This window comes from Hyaena hyaena, unplaced genomic scaffold (genome assembly GCF_003009895.1).
Source record: "Hyaena hyaena isolate Hyena2069 unplaced genomic scaffold, ASM300989v1 scaffold_30, whole genome shotgun sequence".
NCBI classification, from domain to species: domain Eukaryota; kingdom Metazoa; phylum Chordata; class Mammalia; order Carnivora; family Hyaenidae; genus Hyaena; species Hyaena hyaena.
Genome location: NW_024080662.1, coordinates 2959808 through 2981954, shown reverse-complemented (window position 1 = coordinate 2981954; position 22147 = coordinate 2959808). Strand labels below are relative to the sequence as shown.

Here is a 22147-nt window from a genome sequence, read left to right as displayed (position 1 = left end):
TACCACAAATGCCCATGATTTCATATTAACTGAAAAAAAGGACAATTTCAACTATGTTAATTTTTGTTCCTATATATTTTCATTACTACCTGAACTTGCTAAATGAGCATATATTAACATTCATTCTGGTTATCAAAGTAAAAAACTAAGAAGGACGGAGGGAGGAAAAGAAACAAAGGAAGAAAGGAAGGGAGGGAAGGAAGGAGAGGGAGGGAGGGAAGGAAGGAAGGAAAGAAGGAAGGAATCCTTAGATTTGGTCATCTCACCTCAAAAAGGAGGCTGAATGCATCCTCCTCTTGACTTGTAAGGTGGACTGACAAGCCCTTTACAAAGACCCCTTGAGGGTTTTCCACGATGGTCATTGGTGTGACTGATGGTCCGACATAGGGCAGAGTGGACAGGAGATCAAACAGACTCTCATTGTAGATTTCCAGGTAGGAAACACGCACAGTGATGGCGTGTGTGGGGCGTTCTTCGATCATCCTAAAAACCTACATGGGATATTGGACAGTAGTCACCAAGAGCAAAACTTCAATGACCAATCGGCATTAGGAAGAGTTCTTACTGCAGCAGGGAACATCAAGAAGTACAAAAAAAAGATCTCTGTCCTATAAGAATTTACAATCTAGCTGGCATGATGGTCATCATCATCCACAATGACTATTAATAGATCATTGAGTAATACTTATTATCACCTTGTAGTATTTTGAAGCCTGTCATAACAGATTGTACAGCCATGATGAATGGAAACGACTTTGAATTGAAAATTGAAAATCCCTCATTTAATGGAATCTCTCTCGCCATATATAAGCCATTATTTAATCCTATTCTTACAACTCCCCTGTGACTGAAGAAGGGTAGGGGCAATGCCCATCTGAGGAAAGCCCCATGCAATGAAATTATTTGTCTATGGTCATTCAGCTAGTAAGAGAAGGAGCCAAGTCAAAACTCAGCCTTCCCAACTCCCAATACCTATAGGCGGGTGATTTTGGACTGGTTTTCCCCCTTCTCTGGATCTTAACTTTCTGAGTTGTCAAATGGGGGTGAGTGTGGTTGGCTGGATGATCCCTGAGGCCCCCGTCTTGCTCTAATAGTTGAGGGCTGTGCTGTCTAACACGGCAGGCTCTAGCCACAGGTGGCTGCTGAGCACCTGAAATGTGGCTGATGCAAATAAGGAGCAGAATTTTAAATTTCACTTCATTATAATTAATTTGAATTGAAATTTAAAAATAGCTGCTAAAGGGGCCCCTGGGTGGCTCAGTCAGTTGAGCATCTGACTCTCAATTTTGGCTCAGGTCATGATCTCACGGTTGTGGGACTGAGCCCCATGTCGAGCTCTGTGCTGACAGGGAGTAGCCTTTTTAGGATTCTCTCTCTCCCTCTCCCTCTGCCCTTCCCCAGCATAGTGCGCTTGCATGCTCTCTCTTTTTCTCTCTCTCAAGGTAAATAAACTTAAAAGGTGGCTGCTAAGTTCAGTTACTGGTAAACTTTTCAGTATGTTGGGAACAACTTGAGTTCATAAATCTACTTTTTCAACTGTGAATTTTATGAAATCTAAATGCAGATCGAGTATTCCTGATTAAATATTTAGTGTCTGAATTGAAATGGGCTGTAAGTGTAAAATACACACTGCATAGTGAGAAAAATAACGTAAAATATCTCAAGAATTTTTATATTGATTACGTGTGGAAATTATATTTTGGGTATACCGAGTTACATAAGATATATTACTAAAATCAATTTCACCTGTTTTACTTTTTAAACTGTGGTTACTAGAAAACTCAAAATTGCATGTGTGACTTACACCATGCTTCTACTGGGCAGTGCTGGGCTCAACTACCGAAGTCTAAGATGCTGAGATACCGAAGCTTGGACAGTGGGATGTGAAGGCTACTGCTTCAGAAATTAGAGCATGGGTGCTTTATACACTAGAGGGTCATCTACGTTTTTTATAGGACAAGGCTATAAAACCTCAGGATGCTTTGGGGGGAAAGCCCTTTGCCTCCCACCCCCCAACAGAAGGTCCTCACAGAACTCCAAAGGAAGGCTCTTCTGTACTGTCTTCAGTTATACTGCTACACCCCCAGGGCTCACTCGGTCCTGAAAGCTCATGCTGTGTCCTGCTTCTTCCCTATGCTCTGTCTGGGGCTGTGGCAGGGGAAGAAGCCAGAGCCGGCCAGGGAGGAAGCTTTGCAAGAGGCCATATCCCCCTCATTAAAACAAGGCAGGAATGTGATTAGGACCTCCAAACCCTCAATTACGGGATCACAGACCATTGCAGCAGCAAGAAGCTGGTTGGCATGTCCAACTCCCACTTTTGCAATGAGGAAACGGGTTCCTCATGGGCTTGGGTCAGACCCTGAAACTTGAACTCCCAGTTTCCTGAGGCCTCTGGACACCCCCCCTGCACCCCCCCATTCCTCCCTACCCCCGCCGCCATGTGTGTCCTGTCTCCAGTAGCAGGCCTGGGGTCAGCAGCAGCTGCAGTAGAGAGGGGACCTGTGTGGCACCCTGCCTGTGGACCCACTCTCTACCTGCTGTAAGGCACGAGGAAGGATCCCCCGGTGCTTGTAATTCTCAGTTGCCCCTGTCATGGTATATGTCTTGCCGGCTCCTGTCTGCCCGTAACACATGATGGTACCTGCAAACATTTGGAAGCACATCTTGGTGATGTCCAAGAAAATAGCTCCAAGGAAGCTCTGCTATTCCCCAGCACGCCTGGTGCCAGCCTGGACCCTGGCATGAAGGTGGCCATCAAGAGCAGCCACAGACATGAGGGATCCTGCCTTGGGGGACAGGGTGAGGGGGAAAGGACACAGGACATAAATGGTCAAAACACAGACTGCTGCTCTGAATCTGTGGCCCAGGTAGTGCTCCACTGCTCCCTCTGCCAAGAGAAAATCAGCCCCTAGGGCTGCTGAGCAGAGTGAGGGATCCCAGGGAACAGAGGAACTGGGAATTTTCCTAGACAGGTAAGGAGGGAGCTAGGAACACTGAACTCCAGCCCTTCTGTAGCAAGGCCGTGAACTGTCAGGGGTAGGCTTCCCTCGGGCTGGCCAGTCTGGAGGCAAGGAGAGCTTTCAAAGTCCCCAGGAAGAGATGGGAGTGGGAAGGGAATTTCCTGTTAATGGTGAGAATTCTTTGTAGACTACAAGTTCCCACAGGATCAAACAGGGCTGCTAGTTGGCCCCATGCCACTTCCAGAAACAGATTTTGATAGGTCCTGATCTGGTCCCACCGCCTTCTCCGGGAAGACTTCCACTTGCACCTCTCACATCTCTTAGGTCTACTGTCGTCACCACCAGGCTCTGGGACACGAACCATGCTTCACCCTGGGCTCTGGTTCCCATCCACTCATCCTCCTGGCTTGGCCAGCCTGAGCCAGAGCTCATCCCAAACACCACTTTCGGGCAACACCAGGCCGTGGAAATCAGTGTTTGCCTTCCCCACACCAATGCTCTAGTTCCTGGATTGGTAGGTTTTGTACAAGGGACTCAAATTCAGCCTGTTAAGCTGAGGTCAGGAACAGTGTCTATTGACACAAACGTGCAGGAAGGAGTCACTTCAGCTGGGACTCTGAGCCCATTTGTCATTCTACAGCACCCCGTGCCCAAAACTCTTAACTTCCTGGGCCTTCTTAGTTCCTCTGTCTCTACCTCCTCCGGGCCATATCCCCTCAGGGTCAATGAGGACCACACCAATGTTTCACAAGCAGGGTACGTTACAATGTTTGGCCATCAACTCTAAACTGACTTTTAAACAGAAGACCTAAAACCTGCAGCCAGGAACCATTCTAGTCACATGGGCGAAGTTTACTAACTGTGATATATTCTTTCTACGGAGTTTCAAACCTTAAGATTTTAAAGCAATCTTAGACCAAACTAGTTTGTAAAAATCTCCCAATAAAGCTGCTTTTCATTTGTTAAGAAAATCAAACTCCACTCCATTTTTTCATGCTGTATGTAAATAACTCTATGCTACAACAGGAAGAATAGGTTTATTTTGCTGGCAAAATGAATGGAAATAGCTCCTAGCAGGTAGCCAAGAGAGAAGTATTTGGACTCCATCACATTCATAAGGCCATTATCTTCAAAACTTGTATTTGAGAGATTTGAAACAGGGTAATAATTTAATCCCCATGATCCATAGAGAGCCACAGTCATTTAATCTTCCTAGGAAGGTAGGACCCCAGAACTTTGGATCAAGTCATGCCCACAATACCACCAAGCAAATAATAAGTTTTCTACCATAAGAATATGGAGATGGACAAACAAAAGTTAGCACGAGAGGTGATACTTTATTTTATTCACCATAAAATACTTGCACCTCTTCCTCCAGGAAGGGTTCTGTGGGTTCTTACAGTCAATTAATAACAGTTAATTAACTAAATTACCATTATATCCGTCGAGGGCCTGAGAAACCACATTCTTTGCGACCGTCTCATAAACCAAGTCCTGGGAGGCATTGTGAAGAACTCCATCCAGCTTGAATGACCAGTCTGTCTGCTGGTTATTGACAACTCCTCTCCGAATATCTTTTTTTAAGTGAATATCAATGCTCTAGGAAGAGAGAAAGAGTTAGCTAGCTAGTTCAGTGATAGGAAACTGGTATGAAAAATTCACTGATAGCTGAGGCCTGACCTGGAGACAACAGAGGAAGCAGACTTTAGAAGAACGTGGATACCCACACATGGGCTGATATTCTGATGAGTTCTTTGGAATGGGAGAGGAGAAGGGAGGCCACACCACCCTCAAGGAGTAAGGAACAGGAGACTGGAGCACTTACAGGTTTCAGGCCTTGTCACCCTAGGTGACAGGGTGCTGTTTGTCTTGATTCCTGCATCTATGATAAGGGGTCAAGCATATTTATCATGTTTTTTTATTAAACAAGCTTTAGACACATATAATAAGCACAGGGATGCCTTGACTTCGGCTGGAGAGAAGAATGGGCTTGGTGACAGAGGCCTGGACTTGAGCCACTTCTTTTACATGCTATTGCAATGATGAATTAATAGCTGCAGAAATGGCTCTTGGCTTCTCAGACAGTCTCTCACTGGTATTATAGCAAATCGAAGGTGCCTACTACTTGTAATCAGCATATCTTTAGATGCAAAGATTTAATTTTTTTTTTTAGATGCAAAGATTTCTAAAAACATTTTTAGACTTTTAGATCTCTCTATAGCAAGGCACTAAGACAGTAGCTAGTTTAGGAACATAGTGGGTTAGGTCAAGGAGAGATTCCAATCTTCACAGTGGGGCCTTCTGATGTAAAGGGACTCTTGGAATTTTATACTGGCTGCCCTAATCCAGGAGCCAACACACAGCCAGATGCAGGAAAAGTAAGATCGAGCAAGAAGAGGGGCTTTGTCCATTCACACATTAAATGTTCTGTGCTTCTGTTCTCACTGAGACCGTGCCCAGCAGGAGTCACTGCACAGGTCTGCACATGAGCTTCTCATTGACTGTCAAGACTTTCAAAGTTTGGGCAGTCTGCTCTTGGATTCTTCCTTAAAGAATGTCTTCATACTGCCCAGGTTCACAGATGTTTGCTGAATAAAAACATAGGATCGCTCAACCTGTCCCAAGCCTGTCATGGGCTTCAAAAAGGTAGTCAGGACAGCGGTTGGGACACAGGGATACATAAATCTTTCCAGTTCTCTGGGTAAGAGTTTCTCCCACTGGTTTGGCAAGTTGAATAGTTATCAACTTAAGACGTTCTTACTGGACCCCATCCCGGAGGGATCATGTATATCTGATTGCCACAAAGTTTTATGAGCATGGACAAATGTCAGCTTTTCTATGTCAGATACAAGGATGAAAGTAAACTTATTAACCACAAATATAATTCAAAGTGGGAGTTTCAAGAGTTTCCTTATCAAAAGAGATTCAAGGGGAATGGTTTGGATTTGTTGGAAGTCTGGAGTCCATCTGAACTTTTATTGACTCTGTCTTGGTTCTTAAAGGCTGTTTGGAAATGGGGTCCCACTTCAGCAAGGGGGGACAGAGAGGACCAGGCTGGTGAAGGCAAGCACATCCCACTTACTTTGTTGTCGTCTCCGTATTTGATCATTTCGTGAGCAAAGTCATCGGTGGGTTTGACACGGACAAAGGCAAGAACTTTTTTCCTAGTACCCATTCTAGCTAAAAAGAAGAAAATAGTACAACTTTCAGCTGTCATATTCAAATGGCAATTAGAGGGGAGGTGTCATGTATTAAGATCAGAACAGAGTGACTGATGCAGTCTGTGTTTTCCTATCCCACTGAGACCCAGTCTTCTTTTCTGCCCCTTCGTATGTCATTGCTCTACCCACAGGACACACTATTCAACAAGTACAGGCACTTCTGCAGGCTCTCTCAACATCTTCCACCCATGGCCCTCTAAGAGAGAGAAATATGAAGCAAAAAGAATTCTCCCTTTAGTGGCCTAATCTTTGACAGGTTTCCTAAAAATGTTCTGTACTTGAGTTCACTTATACTTTGCCTCATTCATTATGCTTTCCTCTAAAATACTTACTATGAAATGCATTTACTTAATTTTCTTGTCTTCACAAACATACACTACTTCAGATGCAGCAGCTCCTCTTTTACCTTCGTTTTACTTAGATCAGAAAACGATTCCCTATAAGTATATTTAATCTAGCCCATTATCAGATATTCTTTCTTCTCTGACAGTCCATTGAGAGAAAAATCAAACAGCCCTCTACCTCCTCTTCTTCTCGTAAACCTCACTAGAGTTTCATCATTTTCTTTCAGGTAGACACACTTAAATTTGTATTCCTTTATTTATACTGCCATGAAAAATTACTGTGTATAACAAAATGTTAAATTAATGCTTGGTGTGGCTTCACAGAATACAATGTAAGCATACAGGTATAAGTGTTAAGGAGAGAGATTTAGGTAAATGACCTTCCTACTATAATGAGAGCTGTCCTATAATGGAAAAGATTCAAACAAGGTCAAGATGCCAGCTAGCAGAGATGCTACCACTCTGCTGCACTGAGTGGAGAGTTAATTAATTTCTAAGATCCTGTCCAACTGAAGTATTTTATAACAATTTTTAAAAATTGAATTGCACAACCAAGTGATAACTAAGAAATCTCATATGTTATTGGATATTAGTTGCATTGGTGAAGTCACACTAGGCCCTTTCCTGAGAGTGGCTGTGTAAAATTATTTAATACTAATTAGACAGTAAATTTTGGTTCCAACATTGACATGGAGTGGAAAAACAAAGAGGGTTATTAAAGAGAAGTAATGATTGTGCTATTTTTATTGCTTTAAGGGGAACTTAAAACTTAGTTCTTCAAAAAATAAAAATAAAAAACAAAACTTAGTTCTTCAGGTGCCTCTTATACACTGATGACAAAGGATTAAATATTGAGGGAAAATGTCAAGAGCTCTAAGGAAAGCTAAGGAAAAATCAACCAGTAATCATCATCAAATACATTCAACCTAGTTAAGTAATACCACAAAACCAGATGAAAGTCTATGAAGATACACTAAACTTCATTGTTCGAAACTACTGGGGTCGTTGACATAATACAATTTTAAATTGTTCAAAGGGGAAACATTTCTAATTTTATATGTAAGATTTCCTAATATCAACCTAGTATTTTTTCTTTCCTTCTTTTCCAAAGGATGTGAACAATATCAAGTGCTCTGTGGTCATGGAGTCCTAACACTGGGCTCTTGCATTTCAATAATTTCACTTTTATGGAACTATGAACATACAGAAAGAATGTTAAAAACTCAGTTAGAGTTAATACTCCAATTGTACCAAACACATTTGGAATAGGGAAAAGGCCCGAAGTTCAGGATGTACACTGCTTGATACACTTCTCTTGTGACCTTCCTGTAGGGGTTGAATCAGTTCAATAAGGGACAAGGCATCTGCACTAAAATAACTTCATAGGACAGGAAAGAGGAGTTGAGGCCAAAGAAATCACCTGTATGCTTCTGTAAACAACAATAACAACCAGCAAAGGAATCTGTTGAATTCGTGAAGAGTTAGGGAAACATGAGACATAGGGAGCTGATTCAATTTCATATTCAAATTGGAAAATAGCAGCAACACAGTTATTAAGGAAAAAATAGCTTGCTGAACTACCGCAAAGCACTCTAATAAACTGCTATGATGCTTAATATTTTTAAAAATGAATTGTTACGACCTTTACTATAAAGAAAAAAATCATGCATGACAGGGATTTCTTCTATGAATTACAGCTAATTATTTCACTTTTTTTTTTTTTTAAGCACATTAAGGGGCACCTGGGTGGCTCAGCCAGTTAAGCAGCCAACTTTGGCTCAGGCCACGATCTCACGGTTCGTGGGTTCCAGCCCCGCAGTGGGCTCTGAACTGACACCTGGAGCCTGCTTCAGATTCTGTGTCTCCCTTTCTCTGTGTCCCTCCCCTGCTCATGCTCTGTCTCTCATTCTCTCAAAAATAAATAAACATTAAAAACAACTTTTTTAAAGCACGCTAAATAAAGAATATTAACATTTCCCCCGTATTATCTAAGAGGGGTTCACTGAATGTTACCTGATAGATTTTAAGGACATTGAACACATTTCTCAACGCAACTTGCAATGACCAGATTTTTACAACTTTATTAACCATCATCAATGGGATGAAGTATCCCTATAGAAGCAAATTATTAAATAAAGACAGGTCCTGCCCTTTCAGTCTACAGTGTCAATGATGTAGACAAATGAAACTCTAACCCCTGTTACAAGCCCTTCAGATGTCAAATAAGCAAACATGACACTGTCATATTTGCCAACTGCAGAACTGTGTGTCCGCAGTAACACAGGACTACATTCCTCAAGTAATTATTTTATGGAAGTCTTTTCCCAGCCACTATGGGACCATTCACACCTTTTAATTTTTAAAAAATGAAGCTGAAAGATATTCAGGTGATTAAGGATGATGGCTTATCCAATTTCAGTCCTAAAATTTTTGTCTGCAAAATTGAGCTCGAGAGATAAAAAGCCACAAATAGCTCTAATGTGGATCCTAAATCGGGGAAATTGAAGAGAAAATCTCAACTCCAAATTCTCTTCGACCTAGGCTATTGGGAAGTTGAGAATGGAGGCAGGTTGTGTTTTGACTCAAGCAAACTTCCCCTCAGTCTCTACAGCTCTGGGAGCTACTGCCCATATCAGTAGTCTGAGGGCCCAGCCTCCTGGCCAGGGTGCCCTCTGAAAGGAACCAGCCTAGGTGGCAGGTGCCCAGGCCTCCCTCCTGGAAGCCCGCACCCACCAAGCACAAGAACAGCACAGGACAGCCCTCCCATCAGAGTAGGGACTGTAATTTGCCAACATGCACATGCAGTTCCCCTATCTTCCCCAGGCCCTCCCCATGCTCACATCCATAGCTTCAAGTATGCCAGTAGCCATGCGCACCTAAGACAAGCCTTCTCTACTTTTAGGTAATCTCTCCACCCAATGTGGGGCTCAAACTCACAATCTTGAGTTCAAGAGCTGCATGCTCTACCGCCAGCCAGGTGCCCCACAAGCTTTTTCTATTAACTCCTTCTATAAGGGTCCTATTCAGCAGCCCCTCGACACCCAGACACCCCATGCCATCTTGCACTTACTGAAATAATGCTTGTTACCATTCTTACGCCGCATCATTTGACTGGGTTTCCGCTCCCAAATTAAATTACAAGTTGCTTGAGGGGTAGAACTGTGCTTTATCTCTTTTGAATCCCCCCGCAATGTCCAGAACAGTGCCCAGCACAGAACAGGTACTCAAGAAATGGTGGTTGGTAGTGATGGTCATGGCTGGAGGTCAGAGGGTGGCTGGCTGAATCTCCACATGTGGGTCCATCTTCAGTCACTACTGAGAGAGTCCCAAGGGGCATATGTCACTTCCCTCTCACACCACATCCAACCCCTGAGCCCACTCCTTCCAGGAGGACACTTAGTTTCCACATACTGCTTGCAAGAAGCCATATTCAGCCCCTCACCATGCCCTCTCTTTTAGCAGGGTTTTCCTCCCTCGGGATCTTATGGGTAATGCTCCTCTCCTGGGCACCACACTTAGATATTTCTGGTGTAAATAAATGAATCTCGGAGTGGCCACCAGGAGATCTCCCTGAAGGTTCGTGGTTTCCTTATTCGTTTTAGTGGTGGGAATGAACAAAATTTGCTATCAAGCGTTTCTGAAGATTGGATAAAAGGAGAGGAAGCGTCTACTGGAAGGTAGGCATCAGGTGAATCCCTACCTGCCAGCGCTCCTGCCCAGACCAGACGCTCTCATATGGATCCTTCATAGTTTTAAGCGGCGGCAGCATCTGAACTCTGAAACAACAGGGTCCAAACGCACCCATCCCTAGGCTAAAGCAAAGACTCGATTCCAGGCAGATCTAGCCTTCTCCCTTTTCCTCACCCAACATACCGGACCCTTATGTGGAGGATGGGAAGCAGTGGAACTTGGGACCATTCTTGTCCCTCTTTGGTGCGGCTTCCTCATCCTTAAAGCGAAGGGCTCGACCTAGCGATCCCGAAGCCCCCCTCCAGTTCGAAAACTGCCGAGTACAAAAGGATCCAGAAGACCTCTGGCCTCCCACCTCACACCCTCTCAACCTCGGCAGAGACGCAGAGCCCTCGTGGTCAGGGAACGTTGGATCCGAAGACCCTAAACCGCAGCCAGCCCAAAAGAGCCCCCACGATGCCGCCGCGCCCTCTCCTCCGCTCCGGTTTCACAGATCAGCGAGTCAAGCTGGGGGACTCCCGGGTAGGGCGGTGTTCGGATCCCAGCCGCTGCCCACCGCCTGGGCGCATACCCCCTCTCGGGCCTCCCTTCTCATCCGTGCGACGCGTGGCCCCTGCTCACCGCTCCCGAGGCAGAGGCCCTCCAGCCGCGCGACCTCTGCAGGAGCAGCGACCGCAACCCTGCACTCGCTGCAGCAGAACTGTGTATATAGCCGCCATGGCAACGGGCCGTTCCCGCAGATTCCGGAAGTATCGGGGTAGTGGCGGAAGTGAAGTCCGTGGCCCAGTGTGGAGATAGAGTAAGGTCAGGGCCGAATCGGAAAGGCGGGAGATGGGGCCGGTTAATCCAGGAAGACTGCGGCAACTGCAGGCGCGACAGCACGGTCGGGAAAGCGAGGGAACGAAGGCTGCGCTTGCACCAGGAAGCGGGGCAGCGGGGCTTCCGGGGCAGAGAGGCCTGAGACTACGGCGGCCGTGCAGGCCCGTCTGCATCTAGCCGTGTGCTCGCGCCTGCAGTCCGCCCCGCCCCGTTTGGTTTCGAGCCGGCCGGCCAGGCCTGCGCAGTCGCAGCGGCCGGGGAAGATGGTGGAGGACGGCGCGGAGGAGCTTGAGGACCTGGTGCACTTCTCCGTGTCCGAGTTGCCTAGTCGCGGCTACGGCGTCATGGAGGAGATCCGGCGGCAAGGCAAGCTGTGCGACGTGACGCTCAAGGTACCGAGGGCTGGGCTGCGCGGGACTCAGGGATACGGAACCGAGTGGGGAGGAAAGAGGGGCGGGGGGTAGGGGAAGAGAGGTCTAGCGGGCAGAGCGGTGGGGCAAGGAGGTTGGAGACCGAGTAGGGGAGAGAGAGGTGCCGAGTGGGAGAGGGAGATTGGGGCTGAGTGGGGAGACGGACAGGGACAGCCTCTTAGCCCGTGGAAGGAAAGGCTGAGAGGTGCGCGGGTGAGGCCCTCGGCGTGGGAGACATTGGGGTGCCGCCTCCCTTTTCTGTCAGACAGGAGAAAATGGGCTTGCAGCCCCTCTCTGGAGGAGGGGGTGGTGGCCGCCTCTACATTCTGATGGGCACCAGTGAAGCACCTTCTCTTGTCACCATAGACATTTCTTTGTGCCCCTCGAAGTTAGCTGTGCTGTTAGAGGCGCGGGCTTCGCCTTAGGAGTCATTGCTTGCCCTTGATTGTTAGATTACTACCTTGTCTCTTAAGAGCTTGTAAAATCGGATCTGGACATCTTTTGAGGTGGGCATCTACTCTGCCCCCCACCCCATGCTGGAAGGCACACCACCGCCACCGCCTCCACAGAGGTCCCGGAGGATGGACCGGGTCTGCGTGGGGAGAGGGATCTCTTGGCCACCTGTTCCCTACGGGCATTCTGGACGCAAGAGCCAGCCTTCCTCCTGTGCTCTGCAGCCATTCCTGCTGGAGGGGCGGGCTGTGCTGCCTCTTGGCCAGATTCCCGAGACCTTGGGAGCCCTCCAGGTGGGCAGAGGTTGCTGTGAACTGTGTTCCCTGTTGGGCTTTGACTTGAAGGCTCTGAGCATCTGTGGAAGACCACGTTAAAAGTATATACACGTGCAGAGCTCTTTTCGGTCTTCTTGTGTTCCACAGAATTAAGGAAACTTTTTTTTCTTCCCGTAGTTGAGTCAGACCTCTGGAGACAGGCGAGCAGATTTAAGAGTGTGGAGATAGAAGGATTTGGATTAAAATCCTAGGCATAACCTTGGGCAAGTTACTTAATCTCTCTAAACATCAGTTTTCCAAATATAAAAATAGGGATGCTTTCTTATTAGTGTGAGAATTAAATGAGACAATTTGTGGTATTCTTTGCATGGTGCCTCGCCTAAGTTTTTCATCCTCTGAGGGAGGTTGGTTTTCCAGGAGGGGAGTGAGGTGGCCCAAGAGGGAAAACGATCTTTAGCGGGGAACCAAGAGGTTTGAGGAAAATGAGCTGGACTGAAGGAGGCAGAGGAAGTAAATATAAATGAGGCGGTTACGTGTAGATGTCGAGGCTGCTAGAGGTTGGTAAGCAGAAGAATGATCTGTTTGTGGAGGTGACACTTAGGATGAGTAGAGCCTGGTAGAAAGCAATAATAATAGGGGAGGGGTTTTGGATTAAGATTTAGGCTGTAAGGGGGAGCCAGGGAAAGCCCGTGAGACACAGAAGCAAAGGGGTATGATCCTGGGGGATGATTACAGATATTTCTGCATAAAATGAAGCAGTGCATTTTGCCTCTACATTTAATGCAAATACGGAATATAACAACTCCTTGGCATAACAATGCTCGTATGATTTTTTTCCATTAAAAGACCCTTTGTTCATCCAACGGGACAAGATAATTATCAGAGGTAGTTCCAACCCAGAGTGTCCGTCTAAATTGCTGTATTAGTTTCGAGCATCTAGGACATAGGGACTAGGATAAAGGCACAGAGTAGAGCCGGACTGGACCTAGAGAGCATTTGCTTCATTGGTTTTCTAACTCTTCTGTACAGCCTGAGGAGTAGCTCAGTGGCAATGTGCTGTCGGGGGCCAGGGAGGGCCATACAAACCAGGGTCTCCCTCATTTCTTCTCCCCTTCACTACAGCTGCCTATGAAATCTGTTTTGGTTTCTCTCTCTCTCTTTCTCTCTCCCAAGATAGAGTCTTTCCTGAAATTTCTGATGTTTCTCATCTTCCAAATAAATGGGTACGGAAAAGCTGGTTGGAAGCATTTTGGTGTGGGATGGATTTATGGACTGACTAGTGGGCCTCCATATAGGGCAGTGCTTTTCAGCCTCTAGTAGGTATTATAATCAATTGGTGACCTGTTCACACACTGGTTGTTGGACCTCACGGCAGAATTCTTTATTCAGTATGTCCGATATGGGCCCGAGTTTTTACATTTCTGACAAATTCTCCAGTGACGCTACTGCTGGCTTGGGGCTACCTTCTGAGAGCCAAAACTGGAAGGTGATGGACCTGACGTTTTCAATGCGATGTGCTCAGAGTCCATGGATCTTCATGCAGGCTTCTGTCTGAGTGGCATAAGCCTGGCTGTTATCATTCTAGGAGCCTTGTAGTGGGAGGGGACTGGGGTCTCTCTCTCTCTCATGTATGCAGACTTCCACTTAATCCCCTGAACGGGGCCACTTCTGTGTCTTCGGTGGTTCCCTGGTTGCCCAAGTTTGGAGTCTAGTTCATCCTGTCCGGGTGATAAACCTCCAGCCTTCTGCTGGGGAGGTGACGGAACAGTTGCCTAGGAGAGGGGAGCAGAACTGCCTGATTGCAGCCTCCCTTATCCTCACACATTCAGAGGAGGCCTGAGTCCCCAACCGTTGAGTTTGGGAGGGGGCTCTGCAGGGCCTCGCCATCTGTAGCACTCTGCATGCTCCATCCGAGTCAGTTACTAATCTTCCAAAATTTGGTGATGCTTGTGATCTCTTCTCTCTTTCAGCTTCTTTTCCTTGGGAGCTTTGCTGTTCCTTGATTATCAGTCTGAGAGATAGTATTTGGCACAGACTCAAGCCAGACTGCCTGGGTTTGAACCCTAGCTCTGCCCCTTATTAGCTGTGACAACTCAGGCAAGTTCCTTAAACGCTGGTGACTCAGTTCCTTCATCTTTAAAATGGGCGTCATCGCCTACGTAGTAAGTGTGTTAGGGATTCCATTAGTTAACGCACTTAAAACAATCATGTAGTAAATGTTCAGTAAGCAGTTGACATTTATGGATAAAAGCTTGATGGGGTTTCTAGAAGGGAGGGGAATGAATGGGTATGTTCATCCTGGCATTTTGAATTTGTTTTAGCTTTGGATGAAATCTGGTTGATTTTATCTAAACATAACATTCATTGCCTTAAAAGAATCTGCAGACCACCACTTTGCTTCAGTAGCCTGCATTTTACAGTTGAGGACCCAAGCCCAGAAGAAGGGACTTATCCAAGTCACAGATTGAGTTAGGCAGAGCTAGGAGTAGACACTGGACTCGTAGTCTCTGCTCTCCTGGCCAAGTGTTCTTTCATGCTCTCCTGTTGCCCCTTCTATCACTGACAGGGATTCCAGGCACTGTCGTGTGGATTAATCTACCTCAGTCCTTACTCGTCCTTAACAACATGCCATCTTTTCTGTCCTCCCGAGCTTCAGTGAGAGTGTGCAAGTTAGCGTTAGCAGGTATGATGCAGTCTCTAAATTCACTGCCAACTCTTAAACCTTTCTTAGTTTTGTTTTTGGAGATATTTGAAATTTAAATTCCTTGGGCACCTGTTGGATAATTAGGAAGAGGTGTAACAGAAAAGGTAATAATACTGGATTTTTAAAATCGTATATTCTGTGTTTATGTTGACTTGAACCTTTTTTTTGAGAACTGAAAATGAGGAACGCTCTCCCCAGAAAAATGTGCATACTTAACATACATGCAACATTTTGCATTCAGTCATAGGAGCGATTCCCCTGAAGCCCATCTTTGGATCATGGGGCATAAATCCAGCTGAGTATTACTCTTCTATGAGAATAAGCCCATGGTCTGTCTACTTGACAAATCATTTTATCTCTAAAGCTAGGAGGATAGCAGTGCAGGACTTCTTGGCAACCGTTAGCATAAGGCTTGGTCTGGGTAGAGAGGTTTGCGTCCGTCAAGGCTCTTATCCCTTCTTTCCAACAGCTGGTTTCATCTCCTTTCCTCTGGGCCACCAGCTGCCCAGTGCTCAGGCCACATCTGTCAGGTTCACTGTGGGCGCAGCGAGTTGAGCAGACTCCCCAGATGCAGTGAGTGCTCACCACAGGTTGTTATTCTAAGATCTAGACCCACCACTCTAACATTTGTCTGTTCTCCCCTCACCTCACATACTCCTTTTTCTTTATTTGTGAGGGCAGGATGGGGTCACTAAACCTGCATATTACTCACTGACCTATCAGCTTAGGAGAGGAGCTTCCTAAACACACACACACACACACACACACTCACTCACTCACTCACTCACTCACTCACTCACTCACTGATTTGCAACCACTAATGAATGGTTCTCCAACAATTTTCTGGCATCAGTTTTCTAGCATTTTCCAAAGGCTCTTGCTAAAGTTTTGAGCCCAGATCTGACAATGTATCCTCTGGAAAGGAATGTCTTTTCCATGGGTAAAAGGCACAGTATTAGAATATTTCCTTTTGACCCACTAAATCCAAGTACACAATTTTCATTGAGACTGACTTCAAGAGCTGCGCATTTGAGTCTGGAATCTTGCCCAAGTTTCTCTCACACTGATTTTGTGATGAAAGAGTATGTGGAGAAGGATATCAGGAGGTGAAGTAAGAACTTGTTGAAACACGCCACTTTTATGTTGTGTGTGGTATAGTGAGTTACACAGGTATAATTATAGAGCTGGAGGAATCCTTTGAAAAAGCCATAAAGGGCCTCTTTCAAAGCCATCCATTTTACAGATTAAAAAAAACCCTGAGGCTTAGAGATATTAAGGGATTGCCCAAGGCATAAAGCTATGTTATCTGGGATCCAGCATAGCTGTTTGCTGATGGAAGGAATGCTTTTGCGTCCTCTGTCAGATTACTCACCTGCCCTGCTGGTGTTACGCAGCAGAGCAGGAGACAAACACCGTCTGCAGTGTCATTTTTGAGCAGGGAGGACAGCCATGGGTATTGCAACACTGTTGCTGTTTCAGGAGAGAAGAAAAACGCAAGTGTTATCTGCTAATGTTTTGGACGTATGGATTCTGGAGTCTTGAATTTAAAATGATACTGATTTGGAAAACTTGAGCTTCTGAATATTGTTTGTTCCTGGCGTTTTCTACTGACTTTTTCCAGGCATCTGTGTTCATTTCCAGCCTCGCCTCTTTTCAGCGAACAGTTAGTCTCGAGAGGAAGAGTGTACTCTTTGAGAGCACGTGTGCACTTGGGATATGAATTCATATTCATCGAAAAGTCAGTTTTGCTCTTTCTTCCTCAAGTTATGTGGTGGGTAATGCTGTTACCTTTGGATGCCCGTCAGAGGATGAGAGATCTTGCTGCAGCCAGATGTAAGGAGGGAAAAGGAGTCGGAGGCATCCTGGAAAATCAGTTAACCACCCAAGCAGCGTTCCTGGGGTTCACCCTGGGGCTTCTGGAGCTTGGCCAGCCAGCTGTGTGGATTTAAGAAGCCTATGTTGGGGGATGCCTCTTATTGCAGGTGGTTCCTTTATTATTTTGCACGTGAGACTCCGTCGTTTGCCCTTTGGCCACACCTGGTTCAGGTTAGAGGCTGGTTGATGGAAAATGAGGTCACATCTGTCTCAAGGTGTGTTCCTAGCCCCTTCTAAATTGCAAGCATGGCATGTCCCTTCCTACTCTAGATTTGTCGCATCTTGGCACTCCTGTTGCCTCCTTGATATAGAGCCAGCCAGTTTCCCCGCAGTCAGTTTAGGGAGGCCTCTTCCACACAAACCGCTGACCACATCACCACCCGTTTCCAGCGGGGGAGAAGAGAATGAACCAAGATGTATGAACCAGGAGTTGGCAAGCATTTTCTGTAAAGAGCCAGATAGTAAATATTTTAGGATTTGTGGGCCATACAGTTTCAGTTGCAAGTGCTCAACTCTGATGCTGTAGCACCAGAGCAGCTGTACACAATACATAAGTAAACGGGTATGGCTTTATTCCCGTTAAAACTTTATCTACAAAAAACAGGTGTAGGCCTGACCCGTTGGCTGTGGCTGGCTGACTCCTGTGGTAGAGTGATAGGGTCTTTGTAAAGTTAAAGGCTTTTGAAGTAGGTTCCACTTGCTTTATTGCCCCCACATATACTTCTGTAGTCTCAACACAGTATGTAGCAGTGGGAAGCATCTCTTGTTAAAGAGTATGGATGAATCCGAAGTGAAGCACTTTCTTTTTCCAGCTCACTGCAGGGGATTGTGGGACTATCCTGGTTGGTGACCCAATAACTGACATAGGAGAAGTTACTGTTAAATTTTGCATCTCATCTTTAAAGTCTTGTTAGCTCTGCTGGAGCTTGAACCAGACTGTTTCCGAAGCATTAACTAAAGACACCATGCTCCCTTTCTGTCTCAGTTGAAGCTGAGGATGCTTAGCTGCTTGCAGAATGGCAGGCCAGAGGAGACCGTGATGGCTCCTGTGTTCCAGTGGACCTGACCGGTGTTCAGGGCCGTGAAGGTAAGGGCCAGAGCTGGGGGCTGCCGGCAGGCAAAGTAGAGAGTTCATATATGACGCAATATGTCTGGGCAGAGTGTGCTGCGTATCTGATCAGAACACAAAAATGCTTTCCAAAGAACAACCTCAAGAACAGATATTTATACATATTTGCGGCAGAATCATTCACAGTAGCTGAAAGATGGAAGCCACCCAAGGGGCGCCAACAGTTGAATGGATAAAATTGACTCCATTTTGTTGAAATATACACAATGGAATAATACTCCACACATATAATGGAATATTATGCAGCCTTAAAGATGGAAGAAACTCGACACCTGGGTGGCTCAGTCGGTTAAGCATCCGACTTCAGCTCAGGTCATGATCTCATGGTTCATGGGTTTGAGCCCCACTTCGGGCTCTGTGCTGACAGCTAGCTCAGAGCCTGAGGCCTGTCTTCAGAGTCTGTATCTCCCTCTCTCTCTGACCCTCCCCTGCTCACGCTGTCTCTCTCTCAGAAATAAATAAAACATTAAAAAAAATTTTTTTTAAATTGTTAAAAAAAAGATGGAAGAAACTCTTGATACCTGCTACAGCATGGATGAACCTTAAAGACTTTATTCATGCTGAGTGAAACGAGCCATTCATAAAGGGACAAACACCGTATGATTCCACTTGAATGACATAACCAGAGTACACAAAGGAAGTAGAATGGAGCTGCTCAGGACTGGGAGGAGGGGACAGAGTTTCAGTTTGGGAAGATGGAAAGTTCTGGAGACAGATAGGGAGGCTGGTTGCACACCAATGTGAATGTACTTCATGCCACGGTTAAGAATGGTTAAAATGGTAAATTTTACGTTATGTATATGTTACCACGATTTTATAAAAAGCTAATAAGCTCAAGAAGACTTGTTACCAGTTGGGCAAGTGAGACTGATTGTAGTGCTGTGATTGTGGAGACGCTGAAGATAGAATTGGGCTCTGTGTCCAGACCCACTGAGGAGAAACTCGGACACTAAGGGGTGATCTCTCCTGTTCTTTCACTTTGTAGTGTGCTGCCTCAGCTGTTAAGAGCCAGATTTTAGTAGCTCAGCCCTGGAGCTGTGCTTCAAACGGTCACTTAAAAGGAATCGATTTCTGAGAGACCCATATTAAAATGATGCACACGTGTTGTAAACTTATTTTTCCTGTGCCAATTTGTAAAATCTAAATGTCCTGTAACCTTGACAGAGCTGTCCTGAGGACCAGCAAAAGACACTGTGCTAACCTGTCTCCCCACTAAAGGTTTGTTGGCATAGCCTGTAAATTACAAATGGCTTTCAAATCAATATCTGTTTTGCTTATTTTGCTTCTAAATACTAGACCTGCGTGTCATTTGACCTGTTGATCCTCATGCTAATTATGTCTCAAACGAAGGCCCTTTCCCTCCTAAACCATCTCTTCTTTTGTTCACTTTGTGTATGGATGGCACACTATCGAAACTCTGGACTTGGCTTTGGCTCATCCTCTCTCTTTTCTGTGTATTTTGTGGCATTTATCACAATAATAATGACATTATTTACAATATCATAACTCCATGAGAGCAGGGGCTGTGACTGAATTATTCACTGATGTGTCTATGTAATGGTTCCTTAGTAAACCACTGTCCTAATTCAGGTCCTCTTCATCTTTCCCCTAACCTGTGATTTCTTGAGTAGCATGTTGAGAGAATTCTTTTTTTTTTTAATGTTTTTTTTTTTTAATTTATTTTGAGAGAGAGAGAGAGAGAGACAGCGTGAGCAGGGGAGGGTCAGAGAGAGAGGGAGACACAGAATCTGAAACAGGCTCCAGGCTCTGAGCTATCAGCACAGAGCCCGACGCGGGGCTCAAACCCATGAACATGAGATCATGACCTGAGCCGAAGTCGGACGCTCAACTGACTGAGCCACCCAGGTGCCCCATGTTGAGAGAATTCTTACAGACCCTTTAGGGAATGATCTTTGTGCAGCTGCCGGATTGTTCTTCCCCAGGCTCTGGTCTGATCATTCATTCTCCTGCTCTGAGTGGCTTCCCATTTCGTTCTCATTCAGCAGTGTCCTCAGCAGATACGTCAGCACCTTCCATGTGCCAAGCACTTTCCACGTGCTGCGTGTGCAGCCCCAGGCAGGGTGGGCAGCACCTCCGTGAGTGTGAGCTCACATTCTGGTGGGCAGTAGAGTGGCAGACAATAAACAAATAAATAGGTATAAAATGTCCCGTGGTGAGGCCTTTGGGTGGCTCAGTCGGTTAAGTGTCCGACTTCGGCTCAAGTCATGATCTCACGGTCCGTGGGTTCGAGCCCCGTGTCGGGCTCTGTGCTGACAGCTCAGAGCCTGGAGCCTGTTTCAGATTCTGTGTCTCCCTCTCTCTCTCTGCCTCTCTCCTGCTCACTCTCTGTTTCTGTGTCTCAAAATAAAATAAAGACATTAAAAAAATAAAAAATAAATAAATAAAATAAAATGTCCCGTGACGATAAGTGCTTTGGAGAAAAATAAAGCAGGATAAGGGTACTGAGGGTGTTGTTTTTGTTAGAGGGACCAGAACCAGCTCCCCTGAGTAGAGGTGTGAATGAAATGAGGGAATGACCCATGAGCATATCTAAGGGAAAGTATTCTAGGCAGAGGGAATAGTAAGCACAGAATCCTGAGGCAGGAGCGTACTTGGTATTTGGGAACACATCAGGCAGCTGGGGTGATAAGAACAGAGTGACCTGGGTGACAAATGGAAGGACAGGAGGTTGGAGAGGTAGAGGCTCAGGCCCAACATAGTTCCCTGCGTGGCTCCTGGAATATTTGTTGAATAAGTGAATGAATGAATGAATGAATGAATGAATGAAGCTAGACAGTAACTATTCATTTATTGGTTTATGAGTGGAGAATCAGGGCAGGGTACTGGGGGTACACATAAGAATGGTAGGGTACAGGGGCTCCTGGGTGGCTCAGTCAGTTGAGCATCTGACTTCGGCTCAGGTCATGATCTCACAGTCTGTGGGTTCGAGCCCCGCGTTGGGCTCTGTGCTGACAGCTCAGAGCCTGGAGCCTGCTTCATGTTCTGTGTCTCCCTCTCTCTCTCCCCTTCCCCCGTTTGCTCTCTGTCTGTCTCTCAAAATAAAATAAAGATATAAAAAATTTAAAAAAAAAAAAAAGAATGATACGGTACATTTCCCATAGCTGGTGAAGAGAGCACAGGGATTCACTTGGACTTTTCCCTTCTCCCATTCAGGAGACAGGATGCTAACAGCCAGAGCTAGAGAGACCAATGTTGGCTTGTTCTTTTTTTTTTTTTTTTAATGTTTATTTATTTTTGAGAGAGAGAGAGATAGAGCATGAGCAGGGGAGGGGCAGAGAGGGAGACACAGAATCTGAAGCAGGCTCCAGGCTCCGAGCTGTCAGCACAGAGCCCGGCGTGGGGCTCGAACCCATAGACTGTGAGATCATGACCTGAGCCGAAGTTGGAGACTTAACCGACTGAGCCGCCCAGGCACCCCTGGCTTGTTCTTGAAGTAATTTCTCTTCTACACCACAGAGAAAATCAGAGGTTAGAAACTTGTCTGGGGAACAGGAAGTAGAACTCTTGGTGGTTTAAAAGGTGCTCCTACCCATGTTTGGGAAAGCTTGTCTTTTCCCCTGTCCATAGGGTGTCCCTTCAAGTCAGCAGGACATCTGGGGAGAGCCCCTGGGTGGTGGGAGTGCAGGAACAGCAGGTGGTGGCTGCTCGGTGGGATTAGAGGAAAGATTGCTGATTTGACTGCTTCTCTGATTATTCTAAGCTGCTCACAGAAACCTGTCACTGCGTCCGTGAGACGTAAGAGAAGCTTAAGCATGCCCTGTTGGTGCTGACTGCTACTCCTGGTTGACTTTTCTGGGGCTGCCAGCCTTGTCCTTGATATACGCATTCCGCCAGGTGGGCCCCTCTCTGCCTTTCTCCCCTAGTCGCCTGCAGGCTCCTCCTGCCGGCTGTGTCTTTGTGACCCAAGTTTTCAGCTTCCAAGCCTTTGCTCCAGCATTCCTCTGGCTTAGCATATCACTCACATCTGCCAGCAGTCTTACCCGTGTGCAAGGCTCCTTTCATACTTTTTTCCCCCAGCGGAAAAGAAGTGGCCGAACACTCCTTCCTCTGTTCTCCTGTGGCACTCTGCGTTGTGTCTGTTCAGCATTGTGCTGTGATCACAAGTCTGCACTCCTGCCTCCCTGCCGACCTGTGTGTTTTTGTGAGGCACAGGCCCGTGCCACCGTCTTTCTTTTGCACTGCCCTGTTGCAGCGGGGGTTGGTGTGAAATCCCGCCTCTCTGGAGTCTTCTTTTTTTTTTTTTTTT

At 46.1% G+C, this 22147-nt stretch overlaps 2 protein-coding genes across 11 annotated transcripts in view; one reads left to right on the top strand and one right to left on the bottom strand.

Annotated features, from left to right (window-relative positions):
• Nucleotides 1-11011, bottom strand: part of KIF9 (kinesin family member 9) — a 53120-nt gene extending 42109 nt beyond the window's left edge. For 3 of the 7 annotated variants that reach the window (XM_039228245.1, XM_039228248.1, XM_039228250.1), the window contains exons 1-6: nucleotides 10837-11011; nucleotides 9596-9840; nucleotides 6043-6140; nucleotides 4394-4559; nucleotides 2535-2641; nucleotides 267-491 (exon numbers count right to left, since the gene is read on the bottom strand). In XM_039228245.1, the coding sequence (XP_039084176.1) occupies nucleotides 267-491; nucleotides 2535-2641; nucleotides 4394-4559; nucleotides 6043-6140; nucleotides 9596-9632 (633 nt within the window). In that variant the 5' untranslated portion in view covers nucleotides 9633-9840; nucleotides 10837-11011. Of the gene's footprint in view, nucleotides 1-266; nucleotides 492-2534; nucleotides 2642-4284; nucleotides 4560-6042; nucleotides 6141-9595; nucleotides 9841-10225; nucleotides 10302-10836 lie in introns of those variants that run through there. The other 4 variants (XM_039228246.1, XM_039228247.1, XM_039228249.1 and 1 more) reach the window with 4 other exon arrangements.
• A 191-nt stretch (nucleotides 11012-11202) lies between these two features.
• The window catches only part of KLHL18 (kelch like family member 18), a 56178-nt gene continuing 45233 nt past the window's right edge, over nucleotides 11203-22147 (top strand). For 2 of the 4 annotated variants that reach the window (XM_039228253.1, XM_039228252.1), the window contains exon 1: nucleotides 11203-11426. In XM_039228253.1, coding sequence (XP_039084184.1) covers nucleotides 11298-11426 — 129 coding nt within the window. In that variant the 5' untranslated portion in view covers nucleotides 11203-11297. Of the gene's footprint in view, nucleotides 11427-17736; nucleotides 17839-22147 lie in introns of all 4 variants that reach the window. The other 2 variants (XM_039228254.1, XM_039228255.1) reach the window with 2 other exon arrangements.